At 37.6% G+C, this 22,575-nt stretch overlaps 1 protein-coding gene across 3 annotated transcripts in view; it reads right to left on the bottom strand.

Moving 5' to 3' along the window:
* Positions 1–22,575, bottom strand: part of NFATC3 (nuclear factor of activated T cells 3) — a 139,224-nt gene that overhangs the window by 52,878 nt on the left and 63,771 nt on the right. For all 3 annotated transcript variants that reach the window (XM_055307215.1, XM_055307216.1, XM_055307214.1), the window contains exons 4-6: positions 13,664–13,863; positions 5,061–5,233; positions 1,902–2,042 (exon numbers count right to left, since the gene is read on the bottom strand). In XM_055307215.1, the coding sequence (XP_055163190.1) occupies positions 1,902–2,042; positions 5,061–5,233; positions 13,664–13,863 (514 nt within the window). The remainder of the gene's footprint in view (positions 1–1,901; positions 2,043–5,060; positions 5,234–13,663; positions 13,864–22,575) is intronic.

The raw sequence follows: 22,575 nt of genomic DNA, 5'->3' as shown, positions 1-22,575 counted from the left end.
TAAATATCAGGCAAATTCAAATCCAAAGTCCAAGATACCATTTTACATCTACCAAATTAACAAAATTTAAGAATTACAACATTCTTATCTATGTCCACCAGGTGATAAGAACTATAGCAGCTCTGTTATTGTTTGGTAGTGCCAAAAACTGGACACAGCCCAAATATCCAGTGAGAAAATAGTTAATAAACTGTGGCACGTTTATACAGTGAAACTACATAGAAGTAAAAATGAAAGATCTTTTGTTACATGGATTTTTTTTTTTTTTAAAGATTTTACTTATTCATGAGAGATAGAGAGGCAGAGACATAGGCAGAGGGAGAAGCAGGCTCCATGCAGGGAGCCCGATGTGGGACTCGATCCCAGGACTCCAGGATCACACCATGAGCCAAAGGCAGACGCTCAACAGCTGAGCCACCCAGGGGTGCCATACATGGATCAAACTTAAGACATTACTGTTGACCTCTGAAAAAAGCAATTTTCAGGAGAATACATGCAATGTTATAACATGTCCAAAACCAGAGAAAACACATAAAACTTTATATAAAGAAATGCATGAACTGATTTAGGAATAGGATCCATCTGGAAAGGGGTTTCAAGAGGAACTTCAGAGATAAATGTCCTACTTCTTAAACTGGTGTAATATCTGTTATCTTCTTCTTATAAAAAGGTATTTCACAATTTTAAAACAGAGGAAGAGAGGAAAAAATAAAACAAGACAAAGAAAGTGAGAGAGGGAAACAAAACATAAGAGACTTTTAATCATAGGAAACAAACTGAGGCTCAATGGTGGGGGGAGACGGGAGGGCAGATGGAGTACCTGGGTGAAGGGCATTGAGAACACGTGATGTAATGAGCACTGGGTGTTAAATAAGACTGATGAATCACTGAGCTCTACCTTTGAAATAAATAATACATTACATGTTAATTCACTGAATTTAAATTTTTAAAATGCAAAATAAAAAATGCTTAAAAAACTGAGAAGGAATAATTGATGGAAAAATGTTTTGTTTTGTTGGTACACCTCCAACACCCTACAGGGTCCTAGGACACTGTGTGAAATGGGGGAAGCACTGTTTTTTTTATTTTTTACTTTTTGTCCTCCAGGAGCTTGATAGAAAAATGTTTTAAATATGTTCAAAAGGGCTAAATCAAACATCCTGATAGTCACAGGATTCTTCTACATTTCCAAAATTGAAGATATAATAATTTATATAGTTATGCATAAAATACATAAAATTCACCCTTTTAAAGTAAACAATTGAGAAGTTCTTTAGTATGTTCACAGAGCTGTACAATCACCATCACTAATTCCAGAAACCCCATGCCAATTAGCAGTCACCCCCCACTGACACCTCCCTCCAACTTGAGGCAACCGCTAATACACTTTCTGCCTCTATAGAATGCTGATTTTGGACACTGTATGCTGATCCCTTTCACTTACCATGTTCTCAAGGTTCATTCATGTTGTGTTATGTATCAGTACTTTATTGTTTTTTTATGGCTAAAAATCCCACTGTATGGATAGATCCCAATTTGTTTATCCATGTAACAGTTGATGATTATTTGGGTTGTTCATCTATTTTGGCTATGATGACTAACGTTATTCTAAGTATTTATATTTAAGTTTCTATGCAACATATTGGCAATTCTCTTGAATATATGTATATATAGGAGTAGAAATACTGGGGGGTTCGTCTAGTTTTGAGACATCTTTAATGAGAATTCAACATTTAGATAAAAATTTAAGAAATGTATGGCTTACAAAAAAAAATCTGTGTAAATGATGTCTGTTGCTTTAGGAAAACTATTTTGTGATTAATGTTAGTGAAACAACTGAGTAATTCATTTTATCCCCTCTGCCCCTTATTTTGAAGTCAATCAACTCAAATCTTATTTACCTTGTCCTTTTTCAAGAAAAATGATTTTGGATTCTGGAAGAAAATTAGATCCAGTCACAATCATTTCATGACCTCCATTTACAGAACAACTGTTGATACTGTACTTCTCAATATGAGGAAGTTCTTGAGCAGATCGCTGAGCTGTTTTTTTTTTAAGAGTTGAGAAGAGATAAAATATTAGTTTACAATCTTCCATACATGAATGACAAATTCAAACTATACAATAAAAATAAAGAGAAGCAAACTTTGGGCTTTAAATGTTTGAGAGAATGGTAGCAATATCCACTATTATTTAGAAAACAAAACAGATTAGACTTGTGTGATTTCTAAATAATTTTCTCACAACTGTAAAGAAACCAAAAGAGAAAAATTAATCAATGCCTGCAACTTCATATTGACTCCAAAACACTAATTTCATCCACTTTTCTCCCTTTAGCTTATATCTTCAATACATTTCTTTCCTACAACTGTTAAAATCAATAAATCTAAAGCAAATTAATTCAAACATATAATTATATTTCATACAATTAAAAGAAGACAAGTTTCTAAAGGACAAATGCGAATTAGCTCTTTCATCAAGAAAATATCTACATCACCACCGTGAGACAACAGGATTCCATTTTGGGCAATTTGCTAAGTAACTGAAGTACATCCTGAATTTTTAAAAATGGAAGTAAATGTTTCTACAGTGTACTACACTCTTCCTTCCCAAAGTATGAGAACATAATTTTTCTTAATGCCTTAGGGTCATTCTTTAAGTTTCAACTTTTATAAAGTGACCTTGATCACCTTTCTCTCATATATACATATTTTTTTACCTTTCTCTCATATTGACTGATTTCAAGTTGTTATATTTTGTGGAGATCCTATTTCTGGGTTTTCTTTTTTTTTTTTTTTAACTGAGCTTTAAGCTACAGATTATACTTCTTATGATTGCTTAGGTTCTCACTAAGGGTTTCTTCTTGCCCAATGCCTAATTAGGTTTCTCTCTGGATCAAAACAAACAAAACAAAGTGTGGATTATGCACTCTTCTTCACAGCTGGAAAACAGGTCTACTTTTAGTTCTACTTCGTGGGTGGAAAATTGGTGGCTTTGAAGGTCAGCTTATGTTTTGTTTGGCTAGAACATATTTTAAAGAAATTTAAACTTGAATGCCTTTGGGAAGCACACATTCGCAGTTCACTATGGCTCTTCCCTGTCCCAAATATTTATACCAAGCCACAAAATGTATGTGAATTGGGATCACTGCCCCATTCAAAGAGAATGTTAAAACAGACCCTTTTCTTAGGAGATATAGGTCTGGGACTTAGGATCAACTACCACTTAGAAAGTACTGAGCACTAATCTAGATCTCAGAAAATGGCTCACAGAGAAGGGGCATGAAAACAAGCACTGACTGGCCTAAGAAGCAGACTAATTCAAATTTTAGATATTTATGATGGAAACTAGCCACCATGACAGCAAAGTAACAGCAAAAATGTGTTCAACAAATGGCAGTCATAAAAAGCAGGTAAGCTCAACTAAATTTTATATATTATATATATATATTCATATATATACACACACACACACACATATATATATACACATATATATGTAAAGACAAAAAAAGAAAGTCCAAAGAAAGGTTAATAGTGACTCTGTGAGATTAGTGATATTACAAAAAGATTTTCATACTACTTTGTACCACTCTGCATTTTTATATTCTCAACAGTCACATATTAATTTAATAAACTAAAAGAAAAAAGAAAATAATTTTAGAATAACTTCATCTCAAAAATTCAAATTACTCTATGAACTTAAATTATTTAAATTAACTTTGCTAAAAAAGAGACATATATGTTTATGTAGGCATAGAATAGTCTGGCATGATAATAAAAACATTGGTAATGACAGCTGCTTCCAAGAAGGGGAAATAGTTAAATTGGTAATTTGCTTTCCACTCTATATTCTTTTTGAATTTTGTAGCACGTGTCTGTATTGTTTATTAAAAATTAATACAAAACTGCTTTTACAGTTAATTCTATTACCATGGATTTGCTCAGTGATACCCACGGTCAAGTGGGAAATAATAAAGTAATAGTCCAATTCAACAAACAGCAAAAGGAGCACAGAAAGGTAATATAGTAGGTTTGACCTCATATTAATACATGTGTTTGACAGAAATAAAATGATATAACTGAAAGAGCACTAAGAAAACCTATGTTCTAGGCACAGCTCTGTCACCAAGAAGCAAATAAGATTGAATGAGTACGTCAGATACTTGTGCCTGTTTCCTCCTACACAAAATTAAGACATGAGATTAGAACACTTCTAAGACTATGCCCTAAACATCTGAACAGCAGTCTCAAAATTTCAGTCCTAACAGCTAACCTGCCAGAGGTCCATAGTTCTCCAGGGCTTGAGCAGGGACCAGGTTCTAGGGCCTGTTCTCATTTCCTGCCTTTGTAAATCAGGGGGAAAAGCATTCACTTTCTCAATCTGATGTTTTGAGTAGATTAATGATAAAACCAACCAACCAACCAAAAAATAAAATCCTTTAAGTCTTTAGCTGAGGAGTCAGTTTACAGAGATAGGCATATTCTAACAGGAAGGCTCACATTTTAACGAAACAAAGGTGACCAAAGGATACTTAATATGAGAACTATAGTTTCTTTTTTTTAAGACTTTATTTATTCATGAGAGACACACAGAGAGAGGCAGAGACACAGGCAGAGGGAGAAGCAGCCTCCATACAGGGAGCCCGATGTGGGACTTGATCCCGGGTCTCCAGGATCACACTCCGGACTGAAGGCAGGGCTAAACCACTGAGCTACCCTGGCTGCCCAAGAACTATAGTTTCAGTTGGTCCTTAGTTGTCATCAAGCCCAACTACCTCATTTACAGATATTTACAGATAAGAAAACTGTGGTCAAGAGAAGTTGTTTATAGTCCCACAGCTACCTATGGTCAAATTGTCATGAGAACCCATTTTATAAATCCAAGATCAGTACTCCTCCCACCTAAACACATAGCTTATTTTCATATAAGAAAATCACATCAGCTATCTAGTCTCTGTGCCTCAGTTTATACTTGTGATCCAAATATTACATTATATACAAAACAGAAAATGGCCTATTATAAACAAAATCTGAAAACATCACCACAAGCTCACTTACAGCACTCAACAGGTATCGAAGCTGTCTGCAGAGAAAGGACTTTTCCATTGGGCTGTGGGATGTGCACACGAAACACGAGACGTACTCTTGTATTCTTTCTGCCAATATCAGTTTCTCCTTTTCGAAGTTCTATATCTGAATTGCGGAGTTTCAAAATACCTGCACAATCAATACTAGGGAGAAAAATATACAAATTTTATTTGCTTGCTTACTGATATTTAGTGGTCCTCAACAACTCAGGTCAACTTGGCATAGAAGAACTATCACTACCTAAAATCAGGTCAAAAAAGAAAGATGTATGGGGTCTGGGTGGCTCAGTTGGTTAAGCATCCAACTCTTGATCTTAGCTCAGGTCTTACACTCTGGGTCATGAGTTTAAGCCCTGTGTTGGGCATGGAGACCATTTAAAAAAAAAAAAAGACATGATTGCATTTTCTCCTATTTTGAGATTAAAAGTTTTTTTGTTTTTGTTTTTTTTTAGATTATAAGTGTTTTGAATGACAAATGTTTAATAGTAAGTGTGGTAGACTGTCCAAAAAGATGGATGTTAATAATTCCTCCTCATTCCTGTACCTGAATACTGCTTCTCTTATTAAGAGGTGGAGTACCTATGTACCTTCTCCTTGAAAGCTGGCCTTATGATTTGCTTTGACAAACAATGTAACTAACTAACTGATGCAATGTAGATTATGAGGCCAACACTTAAGCCTCACAACTTCCACTTTTGCTCTCTTGGAGCCCTGAGCCACCATGAAGTCCCAACTAGCAAGCTGGATTCGGGAGCAGGAGTAATCCCAGCCGACACCACATGAATGGACCAACTGAGTCCAGCCAACCGTAAGAATCAGGAAAACATTGAACAGTTATTACTTTGTGGGGTTTTTTTTTTTAATAAAGTAAACCTCATTTGTTTATTTTTAAAAGACTTTGACAGAAAGAGAGAGAGTACAAGCAGAGGGAGCAGCAGGCAGAGGGAGAAACAAGCTCCCCGCCAAACAAGAAGCCCGATGTAGGGCTCAATTCTAGGACCTCAGGATCATGGCCAAAGCTAAAGGCAGACACTTAACTGACTCAGCCACCCTGGTGCCCAGAACAGTTATTATGTTGGGCCATTAGATATTAGACTGGCTTGCTTTACAGAACTAGGTTAAGTGAAATACAAAGTAAAAAGGCTGTTTGTTTTTTTAAATTTTTACTTATTTGAGAGAAAAGGAGCACAAGAGCACCAGGTAGGGGGGACAGGTACAAAGGCAAAGGGAAAGGGAAAAGCAGACTCCCTACTGAGCAGGGAGCCCAATATGGGGCTCAATCTCAGGACCCTGGGATCATGACCTAAGCAGAAGACAGACACTTAATTGACGGAGCCACCCAGGCACCACTAAAAAGACCGTTTTTTTTGTGGTGTTGTTTTTTTTTTAAAGACCGTTTAATTTTATATAAGTAACCAGGGCAGAAAAGATTCATTTGTAGGACTACAAATCAGTCACTTAATAGGATATTTAGACTTTTCTGGAGACGTTAGTTAGTCAAAACAATCCATCAGATTAAGATTCTTTCATTTCTAAAGTATGCACATATAAGATTAAAGTTTTGAGGGGATCCCTGGGTGGCTCAGCAGTTTGGTGGCTTCCTTTGGCTCAGGGCATGATCCTGGAGTCCGGGATCGAGTCCCACATCAGGCTCCCTGCACGGAGCCTGCTTCTCCCTCTGCCTGTGTCTCTGCCTCTGTGTGTGTGAGTGTCTCTCATGAATAAATAAATAAAATCTTAAAAAAAAAATTAAACTTTTGACATTTAAGATCTAATATTTCATTATCTTCCAAATTTATGACTTGTATGGCTGGCTGCTTGACACACACAAGGTAAGAAACAACATATCTACAATATATGTTTGTAGTTACATATTGAAAGAATGAAAAAGGATAAATAAACATTTTTTTTAAGATTTTATTTATTCATGAGAGACGCAAAGAGAGAGAGGCAGAGACACAGGCACAGGGAGAAGCAGACTCTACACAGAGGCCCAATGTGGAACTTGATCCCTGGACTCCAGGATCATGCCCTGAGCCAAAGGCAGACCCTCAACCGCTGAGCCACGCAGGCATCCCAATAATCAACATTCTAGTTAAAGTTTACTCTCTCTTACGGTATTCCTTTTCATTCTTTTGCTTTATCTACCAACAGTCCCAACTCTAGTGTTCACTGCCTGGAGACTGCACCAGTTGCTATGAGGACAGTATGTGTTATAGAACTAGGTAATCAAGGTAAAAACCAGTAAAGCACAAGAAAGAATTCCAAAAGGATGAATATTTTCATTTTCAGAAAGACAAAGGAGAAGAAATTTCCAAAAAAGGAAACACTTTTGAAAGTATTTGCCATTTATGGATAATGAATTATATTTAATATTAAACATCTGCATTTTATTTCTTCTTAAAGGTTTTATTTATTTATTCATGAGAGACACAGAGAGAAAAGCAGAGAAATAGGCAGAGGGAGAAGCAGGCTCCCTGTGAGTAGCCTGATGTGGAACTCGATCCCAGGACCCTGGGATCACTATCTGAGCCAAAGGCAGAGATTCAACTACTGAGCCACCCAGGCACCCAAACCTTGTACTTTAGATCAAAGCAGAACTGATCAAATTATATCAGGTAGTGATTATTCATGTTAATATGCCAACATGAGTCTTTAAGGGGAAATACCAGAGATCATCCATTGTATTGAGTTTTGAGGGAGGTTTTATTTATTTGTTCATTCATTCATTGTAAACTCTATCCTCATCACAGGGCTCAAACTCAGAACCCTGAAATCAAGAGATCAAGAGTCACATGCTCTTACTGACTGAGCCACTCATGACCCCTGGGAAGGTAGTTTATCAGAGACCTAAGTATCTAGAAGAAGGTTCATAAGTTTGGAATAAGAATATGAAAAATGACAATCTTAAAACTTTGGGTAAGAAATATACAGAGAAATAAAAACTATTAATTCTGTTTAAAAGTATGACTGTATTTTATTTATATCGGGGTTTTTATTAAGTTTTTTTCTTTTTTTCTTTTGAGAGAGAGCAGCACAAGCAGGGAGAGGGTGTAGAGGGAGACTGATGAAAGAAGACTCTGCTTAGGGTGTAGCCCGACATGGGGTCTGATCTCCCCACCCTGAGATCACCTGAGCAGAAATCAAAAGTTGGAGGCTTAACTATCTGAGCTACCGAGGCACCTCCCAAGTATAACTATATTTTAGATCAGAGTACAAAGCTGTCATATCCATATGCATCTAGTTTAAAAACAAGGAGTTACAAATAGGATAAGGCAATGAATACTGGCATCCTATATTTAAAGTACCTTGTAGGATGGCTTACAGCAATGGGTTAGTATAATGGTCTTAAATAAAGGGTCTTATACATCCAAGATAGTATTGACAAGACCATGCCTGTGACACAATAGGCAAAACAAAGAGGACTATCTACCAACCTTCTCCCATCTTACTGCTTTTAGAGAACAGAGTCATTGAATACATACCTATAACTCACTTATGCCTAAATTATTTTGAACAATGGTCTTATCTATCATTCACAAATTTTTTATCTACCATTATGTGACACTACACTACATTCATTAACTGTAGCTTATCCTTATAATTAGTTGTTACATAAAAAAGGCTCATTCATCATTAGCTACTCTATTATCTAAGATACATGGAAGAGTTTCCTTAGGTTTGGGTAGCTTCCAAGTTGGTTCTTCTGTTTTATTTTGTTTTTAAGATTTATTTATTTGACAGAAAGAGGGAAAGAGCCTGCAAGCACATAAGAGGAGAAGCGGGGCAGAGGGAGAGGGAAAGAGAATCTCAAGCAGACACCCCATTGAGCATGGAGCCTGACGCAGGCCTCAATCTCACAACCAAGAACATGAACTGAGCGAAAACAAGAGTTAGATGCTTAACCATCTGAGTCACCAAGGCACCCCTCCTAGCTACTTATTTGATATGTGAAGCTTTCCCAATTTCTTGAAAATTTTAGAAACTTCTATACTCTTTTAATTTTTAAAAAAATTTTATTTGAGAAAGAGATCATGAGCGGGGGGAAGGGCAGAAGGAGAAGCAGACACCCTGCTAAGCAGGGAGGCTGATATGGGACTCCATCCCAGGGCCTTGGGATCATGACCCAAGCCCAAGGCAAATGCTCAGCCGACTCAATCACCCAGGGGACCACACTTTCTTCTTTAATTTATTAATTTATACATTATTTTTAGAAAGGATGAGGGATTTTACAATATAAATACAAATAAGGTCAAGGAAAAATAGAAAAAATTTTAAATAGAAGGAACAGGAAATATATTCCAAATCTAGGGTTATACAAATTACTAGAATTACTATAACTAAACTTGACTGTGAACTTCTGGAAGCCAAGGCAAAAAAATAAATGTGATAAAGTTTTTATAGGTCTCTCCTTGTCAGGTAAAGCAAAATCTATAATGTTATCAGGAAATACCGGTTTTTCCCCTTTATTTATTTATTTATTTTTAAGATTTTATTTATTTATTCATGAGAGACACACAGAGAGAGAGAGGCAGACACAGGCAGAGGGAGAAGCAGGCTCCATTGCAGGGAGCCCAAGAAGGGACTCAATTCCGGGACTCCAGGATCACACCCTGGGCCAAAGGCAGGTGCTAAACTGCTGAGCCACCTGGGCTGCCCCAGCTTTTCCCCTTTAACTTGAAAAGTTTCTGTGGGTATGTATATGTGACTAACCTAAGAGACAGTACTTTAATACTGTTTTTTCAGATTATGAAGTTATTCATATATTTCTTTTTTTTTCTTTTTTTTTTATTCATATATTTCTTTTTTTCTTTTTTCTTTTTTTTGGTGTAAAGTTATTCATATATTTCTTAATCCTTCAAAGTTAAAAGGCATAAGAAGCTTCTGGTAACTTTCTATTTAACTAGATTCAAGTCTAGTGTGTAATATCCAGAAGAATGAATGTGGAAACATGGCCTGTAAACTATCTTGTAGGGATCAGTTTTATGAGTTCTTAGAAAAAGATGGTTCAAAACTGTTTTATTTTTATTTTTAGATTCAAGATACTTTTATTAGACACCTGTTGTTTTTTTTTTTTTTAATTGGAGTTCAATTTCCCAACATATAGCATACCCAGGTGCTCATCCTGTCAAGTGCCCCCCTCAGTGCCCGTCACCCAGTCCCCCCGCCCCCCCCACCCACCTCACTTTCCACTACCCCTTGTTCATTTCCCAGAGTTAGGAGTCTCTCATGTTCTGTCATCCTCACTGATATTTTCACTCCTTTCCCCTTTATTCCCTTTCACTATTTTTTATATTCCCCAAATGAATGAGACCATATAATGTTTGTCCTTCTCCGATTGACTTATTTCACTCAGCATAATACCCTCCAGTTCCATCCACGTTGAAGCAAATGGTGGGTATTTGTCATCTCTAATGGCTGAGTAATATTCCATTGTATACATAGACCACAGCTTCTTTATCCATTCATCTGTCGGTGGACACTGAGGCTCCTTCCACAGTTTGGCTATTGGGGACGTTGCTGCTATAAACATCGGGGTGCAGATGTCCTGGCGTTTCACTGCATCTGTATCTTTGAGGTAAATCCCCAGCAATGCAATTGCTGGGTCTTAGGGCAGGTCTATTTTTAACTCTGAGGAACCTCCACACAGTTTTCCAGAGTGGCTGCACCACTTCACATTCCCATCAACAGTGTAAGAGGGTTCCCTTTTCTCCGCATCCCCTCCAACATTTGTGGTTTCCTGCCTTGTTAATTTTCCCCATTCTCACTGGTGTGAGGTGGTATCTCATTGTGGTTTTGATTTGTATTTCCCTGATGGCTAGTGATGAGGAGCATTTTCCCATGTGCTTGTTGGCCATGTCTATGTCTTCCTCTGTGAGATTTCTCTTCATGTCTTTTGCCCATTTCATGATTGGATTGTTTGTTTCTTTGCTGTTGAGTTTAATAAGTTCTTTATAGATCTTGGATACTAGCCCTTCATCTGATAGGTCATTTGCAAATATCTTCTCCCATTCTGTAGGCTGTCTTTTAGTTTTGTTGACTGTTTCTTTTGCTGTGCAGAAGCTTTTTATCCTGATTAAGTTCCATAATTCATTTTTGCTTTTGTTTCCCTTGCCTTCATAGATGTATCTTGCAAGAAGTTGCTGTGGCTGAGTTCAAAAAGAGTGTTGCCTGTGTTCTCCTCTAGGAGTTTGATGGATTCTTGTCTCACATTTAGATCTTTCATCCATTTTGAGTTTATCTTTGTGTATGGTGTAAGAGAATGGTCTAGTTTCGTTCTTTCGCATGTGGCTGTCCAATTTTCCCAGCACCATTTATTGAAGAGACTGTCTTTTTTTCCAGTGGGTAGTCTTTCCTGCTTTGTCGAATGTATTAGTTGACCATAGAGTTGAGGGGTCATTTCTAGATTCTCTATTCAAAACTGTTTTAAATTCACCCTGGCAGCTACTGCAACTGTTATAGTCATACGCTTTTGATGCCAAATGAAAAAAAGTAAGATTCCAGAATAAAAGGGAAGAAGTCTACAAGCATGCATTCTCATTCAGTTCTCATTGACCACCACACCTTATTTGAAAATGTGTCAAATAGGATGTCTGGAGGCAGAGAACTGAGTTGGGTTCTTGCGTACTGTCTATGTGAACAAAGCAGATAAAAATAAGGTTTTATCTCAATTTATATTAACTGGTCTTTTCTGGTAAGAAGTAGATAATAAGAAAAAAGAAGTAGGTAACCAGATAAATTCTTTCTTTTCCTCTTCCCCTTTTTAAAAAGATTTTATTAATTTTAGAGAAAGCATGTGTACATGGGGAGGTGCAGAGGAAAAAGGACAAGCAAACTCTGCATTGTGTGTGGAGCCCAATGTGGGGCTCGATCCCATGACCAAAGCTGAAATCAAGAACTGGACACTAAACTGAATGAGCCACCCAGGCACCACAAGATAAGTTATTTCTTAAGGCAATTCTTATTTTATAATGATAGAATTATATCACAGGGATCCCTGGGTGGCGCAGCGGTTTAGTGCCTGCCTTTGGCCCAGGGCGCGATCCTGGAGACCCGGGATCGAATCCCACGTCGGGCTCCCGGTGCATGGAGCCTGCTTCTCCCTCTGCCTGTGTCTCTGCCTCTCTCTCTCTCACTGTGTGCCTATCATAAATAAATAAAACAAAAAAAAAAATTAAAAAAAAAAAAAAAAAAAGAATTATATCACAAATTGCTATGCCTTCAAGAGTGTATTCGGTTTACTCAAAAAGTTATTTAAATATGAATTTAAAGGAAGAGAGCTAGAGACCAAAATCTTATTTTATATAACTGTTATTACAATAATAGCCTGGGACAGATGTTACTGCCATTTTAAGAAAGGTCCATAACGTAGTTTGAAACAATCATGACAAACCTGACTGTAAGTTTCAAATACCTAGTTGTGACAAATTAAAATTAAATTTCCTTTTCCGGGCAGCCCTGGTGGTTCAACGGTTTAGCGCCGCCTTCAGCATGGGGTGTGATCCTGGAGACCCGAGATCGAGTCTCATGTCAGGCCTGCATGGAGCCTGCTTCTCCCTCTGCCTGTGTCTCGGCCTCTCTCTCTCTCTCTCTGTGTGTGTGTGTGTGTGTCTATCATAAATCAATCAATCAATCAATCTTTAAAAAAAATAATAAAGTGGCTAACTCAGGGGGTGCCTGGCTGGCTCAGATGGTAGAGCATGCAACACTTGACCTCAGGGTTGTGATTTTAAGCCCCACATAGGGCACAAACTTACTTAAAAATATATATAAGTAAAATTAAATTAAACAATAAAGAGGCTAACTCAGATGGAAGTTTTCATTTACCCTTCCTCTTATCCCTTCTTCCTTATTCCTTTTAGGACTACAGTTGTGATGGCTAGAGTTCCTGCAGCCACTTTGTATCTTGGGGCTAGAAGTTGCGTGTTAAAATAGCAGGGAAGAAAAAACAGAGAGAGGGCCCCCCCAATGACTTATGAAGCCGTTGTGTTAGCCCTAAAATGCCTATCTCTGTACCATTTTTTATGGAATAACAAACGAAGCATCTAATGTTTAAGCAACTGCATTTTCTAACATAAAATCTAACATATAATATCCTGCATATAATCCTAACTTGAACAAAACTCTAAAGGATTCTCATTCCGAAGCTAGCTACCTCATTTTGTTTGGAAACGAGTCAAACAGTATACCTGAAGATAGAGTCAAAGTGTCCTTTAAGGAAATTTAACATTATAATAATTGTACTGCAATTATTACTTTATTGTCTATTCTACTAGACTGCAAGCAACTTCAAGAAGCCCATATATATTTTTCTCTATCATTTAACATAATGCTTGTCTGGTATTACATGGTTCATAAACTTTTGGTAAATTGAATTTCTTTTCTGGAAATTTCCTCCTAACCTTATTAGCAAATATACTATGATTACTTACATAGTATTAGTTAATTTAGAACAATGAATCTTTCATTTCTGTACTAAAAAAGAAATAAAAAAAAAGAAATATATTTTTTCTGAAAGTTGCTTTATAGGAAAAAAAAAAAGAACTATCCATTTGAAGGTATTTTTCAAGATACCTGGCTGACATATTGTTTTCAGGAAGAAGGGGAATTTCCAGAACCTTTGTGCTGGCAATTATTATCTCTTGACTTGCAGTAGCAACAGTCTTCCCAGTGATTCGATGGACCTGGTAAAATGCGTGAGGTCGTAAATATCGATCATCTGCTGTTCCAATAAACATCTGTAGATTTATCGGCTTTTCACTATAGCCCAGGAGCTAAGGAGGAAGAAAAAATGGAAAAATACAACTTATTATTCACGTACTTACAATAAACTTACAATGGTAAGTCTATTATATCTATAACATATATTATTGATACACAAAATGTTATTTCAAAAAGATAATAAGAAAAAGTAATAAGTGAACAATCTTCCAAATTTTAGTTTATGAATTATAAAATGTTGGGATATGTTACAAAGGGATGAGGATTTGGTTGTTTTTTGTATAAATAGCTAGAACAATAACAATTTTGCAAAGCCTTCTTTGTAGAATGCTGTGAAAAACCAAAATGAATGCTGATTCTGTACTCCATGCAACATTAACTATCCAGACCAGACTTAAAAGACTGGTTACAGAAAGCTCCTCTAAAGCGCTTAAAATCAGACAGTTTGTTTTAGCAGAAAAGAAAAATCTCAAAACCCTATTATGTATGTTACCAACTTAAAATTTCAACTGACTTAACAGGCTGAGCTATTTGACTTTCTCTGGTATTCTTCATTATTGCTGAAGAAAGTGTTGGAGGTAAAAACAGCAACCACAAAAAAGGAGGAAAATAAAAGAAACAGAGCTTGGCACTTAGGGAGACTCCACCTGCCCAATCTGATGGCAGAGTAGCACCTGTCTGACCTATTATCATGCAGATAACAATTACAAACTGGAAGAAACATAAAGAGTGACTTGAAAGCATGGAGAGTAACCAAAGAAAGCATTTACTGGAAGCAAATTGACACATTTATGAAGAGAGTAAGGAAAAATGTGTTTCTCATTAAGGCTTTTTACCTAAGAGAAGGCCACAGACCATGCTTAAACTCCTAAAGAAAATCTATGGTCTGAAGGGTCTGAAGAATTAAGGAGAAAATATAGGACAAACCAAGAGGGAAAAATATAGGACAACCAAGAGGGAAATCTAAGAAAGGGGACGGCCAGAGAAGGGAAGCTCCAAAATATACATGTAAGCTTTGCCAGATCCTTTGGTTGACCTGGGAACCATCCACGAATAGGTCAGATCCCAAGAAGTGTAAGGTTAACATAACTGAAATGAAATTATAAACTGCCACCAACCAGAAAGAGAAAGGTTTTGCAGGTTGACTCCAACCAAGTTAAGTGACTGCTTAGTAAGCAAAAAAAAAAAAAAAAAAATCAGCATTTTTTGGGGGTACATTTGGGTGTACATGTGTATCTGTTTTGCTTTTGAGTTGGGAGTTCTTTATATAATCTGAACTATTAATCTCTTACAAATAAATGATTTGCAAATATTCTCTCTCATTCTATAGGTTTTTTCACTTTCTTGGTATTGTGCACAAAAGCTTTTAATTTTTATGGAATCCAATTTATCTATTTTGTCTTTTGTTGCCTGTACTTTTGGTATCATACTTGAGAAACCCATTTCCAAATCCAAAGTCAAGAAGACTTTCCTTGATGCTTTCTTCTAAGAGTTTTATACTCTTAGGTCTTAAATTTAGGACCTTAATCTATTTTTAGTTTATTTTTTAAAAAAGATTTTATTTCTTTATTGATGAGAGATAGAGATAGAGATAGAGATAGAGATAGAGATAGATAGAGAGAGAGAGAGAGAGAGACAGGCAGAGACACAGGCAGAGGGAGAAGCAGGCTCCATGCAGGGAGGCCGATGTGGGACTCGATCCCGGGACTCCAGGATCACGACCTGAGCCGAAGGCAGGTGCTAAACTGCCGAGCCACCCAGGGATTCCCTATTTTTAGTTTATTTTTGTTTATGATGTAAGGTAAGAGTCCAACTACATTATTTTGCATGTAGATATCCAATTCCCCAGCACTATTTGTTGAAAAGGACTGTCCTTTTCCCCTACTGAATAGTCTTGGCCCCCTACAGAAAATGAATTGACCATATACATAAGAGTTTATTTTGGGGCTTTCAATTCTATTTCACTGGTTTGTTTTTATGCCAGTACCACAGCGTTTTAAATACTGTAGCTTTGTAGTAAGTTACAGGTCAGGATGAGTAAGTCTTCCAAATTTCTTCTTCTTTTTCAGGACTGTTTTGCCTATTTGAGGCCTACTGCAATTACATACAAATCTGAAAATATGGGCAGCCCTGGTGGCCCAACGGTATAGGGGTGTGATCCTGGAGACCCGGGATCAAGTCCCACGTCGGGCTCCCTGCACGGAGCCTACTTCTCTCTCTGCCTGTGTCTCTGCTCCTCTCTCTCTCTCTCTGTCTGTCATGAAAAAATAAATAAAATCTTAAAAAAAAAATCTGAAAATACACTGTCCCATTCAGCAAAAAAGGCTGCTGGAATTTTGGTAGGTATAGCACTGACTCTACAGATTGCTTTGGAATACTACTGATGGCTAAACAATGTTAAGTTTTCCTATCTATAAAAATGGGTATCTATTTTTATTCTCCATATACTTATATTTTATTTTTTATCTTATGTTTCCATCTATATTTTTCTTTCAGCAATATTTTATCGTTTTCAGCATACAAATCTTGACACTTCCTTCGCTCAATTTATTCCTAATTCCTTTAGATACTACTGTAAATGGAACTGCCTTTTAAAATTTCCTCTTCAGGTTGCTCAACAGTGGTATACAGAAACACAAATATTGACTGTATGTGTTGATCTTCCACCCTGAAATACTCTATTTGTTTATTAGCTCTAGTAGCTTTCTTGTGGATGATTTGAGATTTTCTATGTACAAGAACATCTATGAATACAGTTTTTCCTCTTCCTTTCCAATTCAAATGCCTTTTATTTTATTTCTTTTTATTGTCTAATAGTTCTGACTAGAACTTCAAGCACAAATTTGAACAGCAGTGGTGAAACTGAGCATCCTTGTTCCTAATCTTGAGAAGAAAACTTTTAGTCTTTTACCATTATTTAAGTATGATGTTAGCTGTAGGCTTTCCCTAAATGACCTTTCATGGTAAGGAATTTTCCCCCTTTCCTAGATTGTGTATGTGTGTGTGTTTAAATGAAAGGCTGTTAAATTTTGTCACATGCCTTTTCTGTGTCAACTGAGACGATCACATGGTTTTTTATCCCTTCTATTAATGTGGTGTATTATCTCAACTGATTTTCCTATGTTGGGGCACCTTTTGCATTATGGGGATAAATTCCTCTAGGCAATGCTGTATAACTGTTTTAACGTGCTGCTGGATATGCTTTGTTAGTTTTTTTTTTTTTTTTTTTTTTTTTTTATTCATGAGAGACACAGAGAGGCAGAGACACAGGCAGAGGGAGAAGCAGGCTCCATGCAGAGAGCCTGACGTGGGACTCGATCCCAGGCCTCCAGGATCACTCCCTGGGCTGAAGGCAGACGCTTAAACATTTAGCCACCCAGGCGTCCCTATGTCTGGGTTTTGTTACAGCTTTAGTCTGATACCTCTGCTTTGAGATAGTGGCATCCTTGTACTTGGTTGTTTCACAAGCTTCAGAAAGATCTCTCTCGGTAATCTCCACTCCTACTTTTAGCCACCAAGTGGGAGAAAGATTTGTTCCACAGCTGTTGAAATCCATTAAACCAGCAAGGGAGCGACAAAATATTGGAGGTTGCATAAAGTCTATTTTTTAAGTATACATAGTGGAGGTATCCAGCTCTTCGAGGCAGTAGTGGAGTTTCTGGCACTCTTAAGCACTGTCAGAACAAGTTGTGGACATGAGTCACAGTGGCAGTATTGGGCTGGATGGCTGGACAATGCTCCAAACCACGAAACTTCCAAGCCTCAGATTTTATAATACTCTTTAAAAAAATTCTGTTTCTGTACTATATGGCTTATAAATTAGCCTAACACATGATATCAAATATAAAGTGTCTAGTACAGTGCTATCATGTAGGCAGCGATAAACAAATATTAGCTATTAGTCTGCATCCATGATTCTAGGTATGTAATGTAGTCTGAGTTCAAATGTGGTAGAAGGAGTTTTAGTCCACTATGCGGTCTTTCAGGTGAACACTTTACACTCCTGCTTGCCCATTCCCAGATTTATAGTGGAATTTATAACCAAGCAACATCATCATTGATTATCCTCTCCCCAGCAAACAACATGAAGATTTCTGCCTATTATTGGGTAATATAATTTACTTAGGATGGTTATCAGTACTGTAACATTTACAGAAAAGCAGTTAAAGCCTGGACCACTGCAATGGCCTTATAACTCTTCTCACTCCTGCTCCCTTACAGCCTATTCACTGTCTGGGAGCCAGAACAAACTTTAACTAGATAATTTCACCTCCTGCTCAGAACTCTAATGCCTTCCTTGCAACATTCAACTAAATCCAAATGCCCTGTGATGATTTATAAGGCCTAAGTGATTTGAGCTCTAGCTAACTTGTTGTCTTACCATATCTTACTCCTTTCCCTTCCCCAATCTGCTCTGATTATTCTGGCCTTGTTGCCTGAACCACCTAAGCTCGTTCCTAACCTCAAGGCGTTCATGTTTAATACTTTAGCACTCTGGAATATTCTTCCCTCTGATTTTCATATTGCCTCACTCCAGTTCCATACTCAAATGTCAGCTCCTCAGAAAAGATCACCTTACCTAAAATACCTTATCACTATCCCCTTATCCTGTTTCATTATTTTTTATAGTATGGATCACCATGAAAAGTGTGTCACAGGGTCACCTAAGTGGCTCAGTTGGTTAAGTGTGCTATTATTGATTTCTGCTCAGGACATGATCTCAGGGTTTTGAGATCAAGCCCCATGTCAGGCTCTGTGCTCAGCAGGGAGTCTGTTTGAGATTCTTTCCCTCCCTCTCCCTTTGCTCCTCACCCAACTCATGCGTGTATGCACAATCTCTCTCGAGAAATAAATAATTTTTAAAAAATGTGTTATAGGGGCACTTGGTGGCTCAGTGATTGAGTTTCTGCCTTTGACTCAGGTCATGATCCCGGGGTCCTGGGATCGAGGCCCACATCGGGCTTCCTGCGAGGAGCCTGGGAGGAGCCTGCTTCTCCCTCTATGTCTCTGCCTCTCTCTGTGTGTCTCTCATGAATAAATAAAATCTTTTTTAAAAAATGTATTATACATTTATTTTAAGATTGACTGATTGATTTATGACAGAGAGAGAGAGAGAGAGAGAGAGAGAGAGAGAGAGAGGCAGAGACACAGGAGGAGGGAGAAGCAGGCTCCATGCTGGGAGCCCGACGTGGGACTTAATCCCGGGACTCCAGGATCTGGCCCTGGGCCAAAGGCAGGCGCTAAACCGCTGAGCCACCCAGGGATCCCCTGTGTTATACATTTATTTATTTTTTTAAAAAAATATTTTATTTATTTATGCATGAGAGACATAGAGAGAGGCAGGGACACAGGCAGAGGGAGAAGCAGGCTCCATGCAGGGAGCCCGACGTGGGACTCGATCCTGGGTCTCCAGGATCACACTCTGGGCTGAACGCAGCACTAAACCGCTGAGCCACCGGGGCTGCCCTGTGTTATACATTTATTATCTGTTTCCTCAGTAGCGTAAAGTTCCAAAAAGGCAGAAACTCTGTCTTGTTCACTCCTCTACCCTTTCTTCTTTTACCTGAGGATCTATTAGGGAAATATCCATATTGAATAGCAGTGATACTGCTTTAGCCAATACTATATAGATGACAAAAAATAAAGAACAAAGTGGCATGTATTAAACTTTAAGAAATTAGTAAAGACTTTAAAGGGCACTACAAAAAAGAATGTTGGGATGCATATGATAAAAAATCAAAGAAGGCTCTATGAAGGAGGGAAAAGATGGAATCAAGAAAATCAGCTAAGAGGCAGAAGCACTAAGTACTAACATCATGTGTACTGAAAGTTTAGAGTGGAAGTAAGAACATAATAGAGAATAGAAATGGAAAGGGATGAATACAATAAATCTCTCCCTTTATAAAAAGATTTTTTTTAACTGACTATATATAGAATAATAAAGAGAAAGGAAAAAAGAAGCTATAAGTTCTGAGATTCAGGGGCACCTGGGCGGCTCAGTTAAGTGTCTGCCTTCAGGTCAGGTCATGATCCCAGGGTCTTAGGATGGAGCCCCCCATTGGCCTCCCTGCTCAGTGGGGAGTCTGCTTCTCCTTGGCTCTCTCCCTCTGCCCCTCCCCCACCTAGTCACTAATGTTTTCTCTCTCAAATAAATAACCTCTTAAAAACAAAAGTTCTGAGATTCAGTATCCAACAGAATGGTGGTATCACTAGCAAAAAAAGTAAACAAGTCAATGATTTAGAACAAGTTTGGGGAGGGTAATGTTTTCACTGTTAGTCTTGGTATATTCAAAATAACAGTGATACAGCTAGTTGGAAATGTGAGGCTATATAAGATGTCTATTCTTTTAGCCAGCCACGTTACTGAACAATAAACACAATGCTTTGCTATCTATTTTGATAACAAAATAATACAATCTATTGTGCCTTAAAAGGATGACGTTTGAAATCTATTTTTCTTTTGTTTTGACCTAAGTATGCACTATAAAAGTTCCAGTATAGCAATACTCTGAGGACTTGAAATACACCGAGTTTTAACTGCAACACTGTGATTTGCAGTGTCCTAAGCAAAGTGTGAAGTGATGTATCACCTATGTTCTTTTTCTTTTTTAAAGATTTTATTTAGGGCAGCCCAGGTGGCTCGGCGGTTTGGCGCCTGCCTTCAGCCTGGGATGTGATCCTGGAGACCCGGGATCGAGTCCCACGTCGGGCTCCCTGCATGGAGCCTGCTTCTCCCTCCGCCTGTGCCTCTGCCTCTCTCTCTCTCTCTGTCTCTGTGTGTCTCTATGAATAAATAAATAAAATGTTTTTAAAAAAATAAAGATTTTATTTATTCATGAGAGACACAGAGAGAGAGAGAGAGAGAGAGAGAGAGAGAGAGAGAATAAGGCAGAGACATAGGCAGAGGGAGAAGCAGGCTCCATGCAGGAAGCCCGATGTGGAACTAGATTCCGGGACTCCAGGATCATGCCCTGAGCCAAAGGCAAATGCTCAACCACTGAGCCACCCAGGCGTCCCCCACCTATGTTCTCTATCTTAACTACTCTGCCATCTTTGCACAAAAACAGCCATAGTCAATATATAAATGAATGAGCTTGGCAACATAAGTGAGGTACATTTCAAGCATTTTATGACAAGGGGCCAGAGACTGAAATTCCTGCCAATGCATGAGAGAATTAGTTCTTCCAAGTACAGAACTAGCCTATGTTGCATAGAACTTCAGAATGTCCTATATATATTATATATATATATCCTATATATATATATTCTATATATATATATATCCTATATATATATAGCAAAGTTTATGAATTTAGAATCCAACTCCTCGGTATATATAAAAAATGCAGTTTTAATACATTTAATGAATGTGACGACCATATAAATTGAAGAAAATTTTAACAAGAGTTCATCATTTCAGAAAATCATGTCATTGTCAGTAATGCTACTCCCTAATGGAATTTAGGTTGCTGATTAACATGTATCTGCCTTCATATCTGCAACACCTGCAGTGATACCGCAGGCACAAATATCTAACTATTTCATTGTCTTCTACAGGCAATATCAAGCCTTTTCATTTTGAAACACAATTATTCTGTTATAATTTAGTTTTTAAATTTATTTTCTCATACTATCATAGCATGGTTTCGATATTCTTAAATTTATCCATGCAAGTTGATTATATAATCTTTGCATTTCCATTTCAGGTTAATAAAGTAGTATTAAAAATGTTTGTTTTGTTTTGTTTTTTTAAAGAGTGGGGTTGAATATGATCATTAGTCTGGAAGATTTGCCAAGTCAAGAGGCACACAGGTATTTTCTCTTGACCAGTCTGTCTAAAATCAAATCTTTCAATCGCCTGTCTCTGAAGAATAAACTCATTATAAGCATTTGAGGAACTGAGAAAAGGGGTGAGCAGTCTCCCTATTCAGTATGTAGACTTTCATTATGCCACCCCTCTTAACCCGCTCCATTTTCTGTACAGATTCTCAAGCTCTGCCTTCAGTAATTCTAGAACCTAGAACCTCTACTTCATTCCCTCTGAAAAGTAAATCTGCAATATTCTCACAGGGTAAGACAGTGTTTATCATGTGGCTATGCCACATAAGAGAAAAATCTGGGAAGTCTAACTACTTCTTTTGTAGACTTTCAACCAATCCTTTTGTTTCCAGATCCATCTCACATCCACTTTCAGAGATATTCATTGCCTCAAATTTCTGAGACTTTCCAGGATTTTTTGCTGTAAAATGATTTTTTATGGATTCTTTCTATCCAACAGGCTTAAGTTGCAGCTGTCTAAAGTCTAATGAAAGTAAAACACATGTGTTCAATTTACTATATTAAGCTGGAAGTTGCAGTTCTCTGCAAATACTTATATAGTCAAGAAATCTATCAATATTCTTTTTTTTTTAAGATTTTACTTTTAAGTAATCTCTACACCTAATGTGGGGCTCAAACCTATAACCCCATGGTCAAGCATTGCACACTCTAGGGCACCTGTGTAGCTCAGTTGGTTAAGTGTCCAACTCTTGATTTTGGCTCAGGTCATGATCTCAAGGTCGTAGGACTGAGACCTGCATCAGGCTCTGGGCTCAGCAGGGTTTCTCCTTGAGATTCTATCTCTCCATCTCCCTCTGCCCCTCCCTCCTGTGCACACTCTGTCTCCCTAAAATACATAAATCTTAAAACGAACAAAGAGTTGACCAAGCCAGCCAGGCACCCCTCAATATTTTCAGGTGTGATTTCCTTTTATATATTTTCATAGA

This window comes from Nyctereutes procyonoides, unplaced genomic scaffold (assembly GCF_905146905.1).
Source record: "Nyctereutes procyonoides isolate TBG_1078 unplaced genomic scaffold, NYPRO_anot_genome, whole genome shotgun sequence".
NCBI classification, from domain to species: Eukaryota; Metazoa; Chordata; class Mammalia; order Carnivora; family Canidae; genus Nyctereutes; species Nyctereutes procyonoides.
This window is presented reverse-complemented; position numbering and strand designations above follow the sequence as displayed.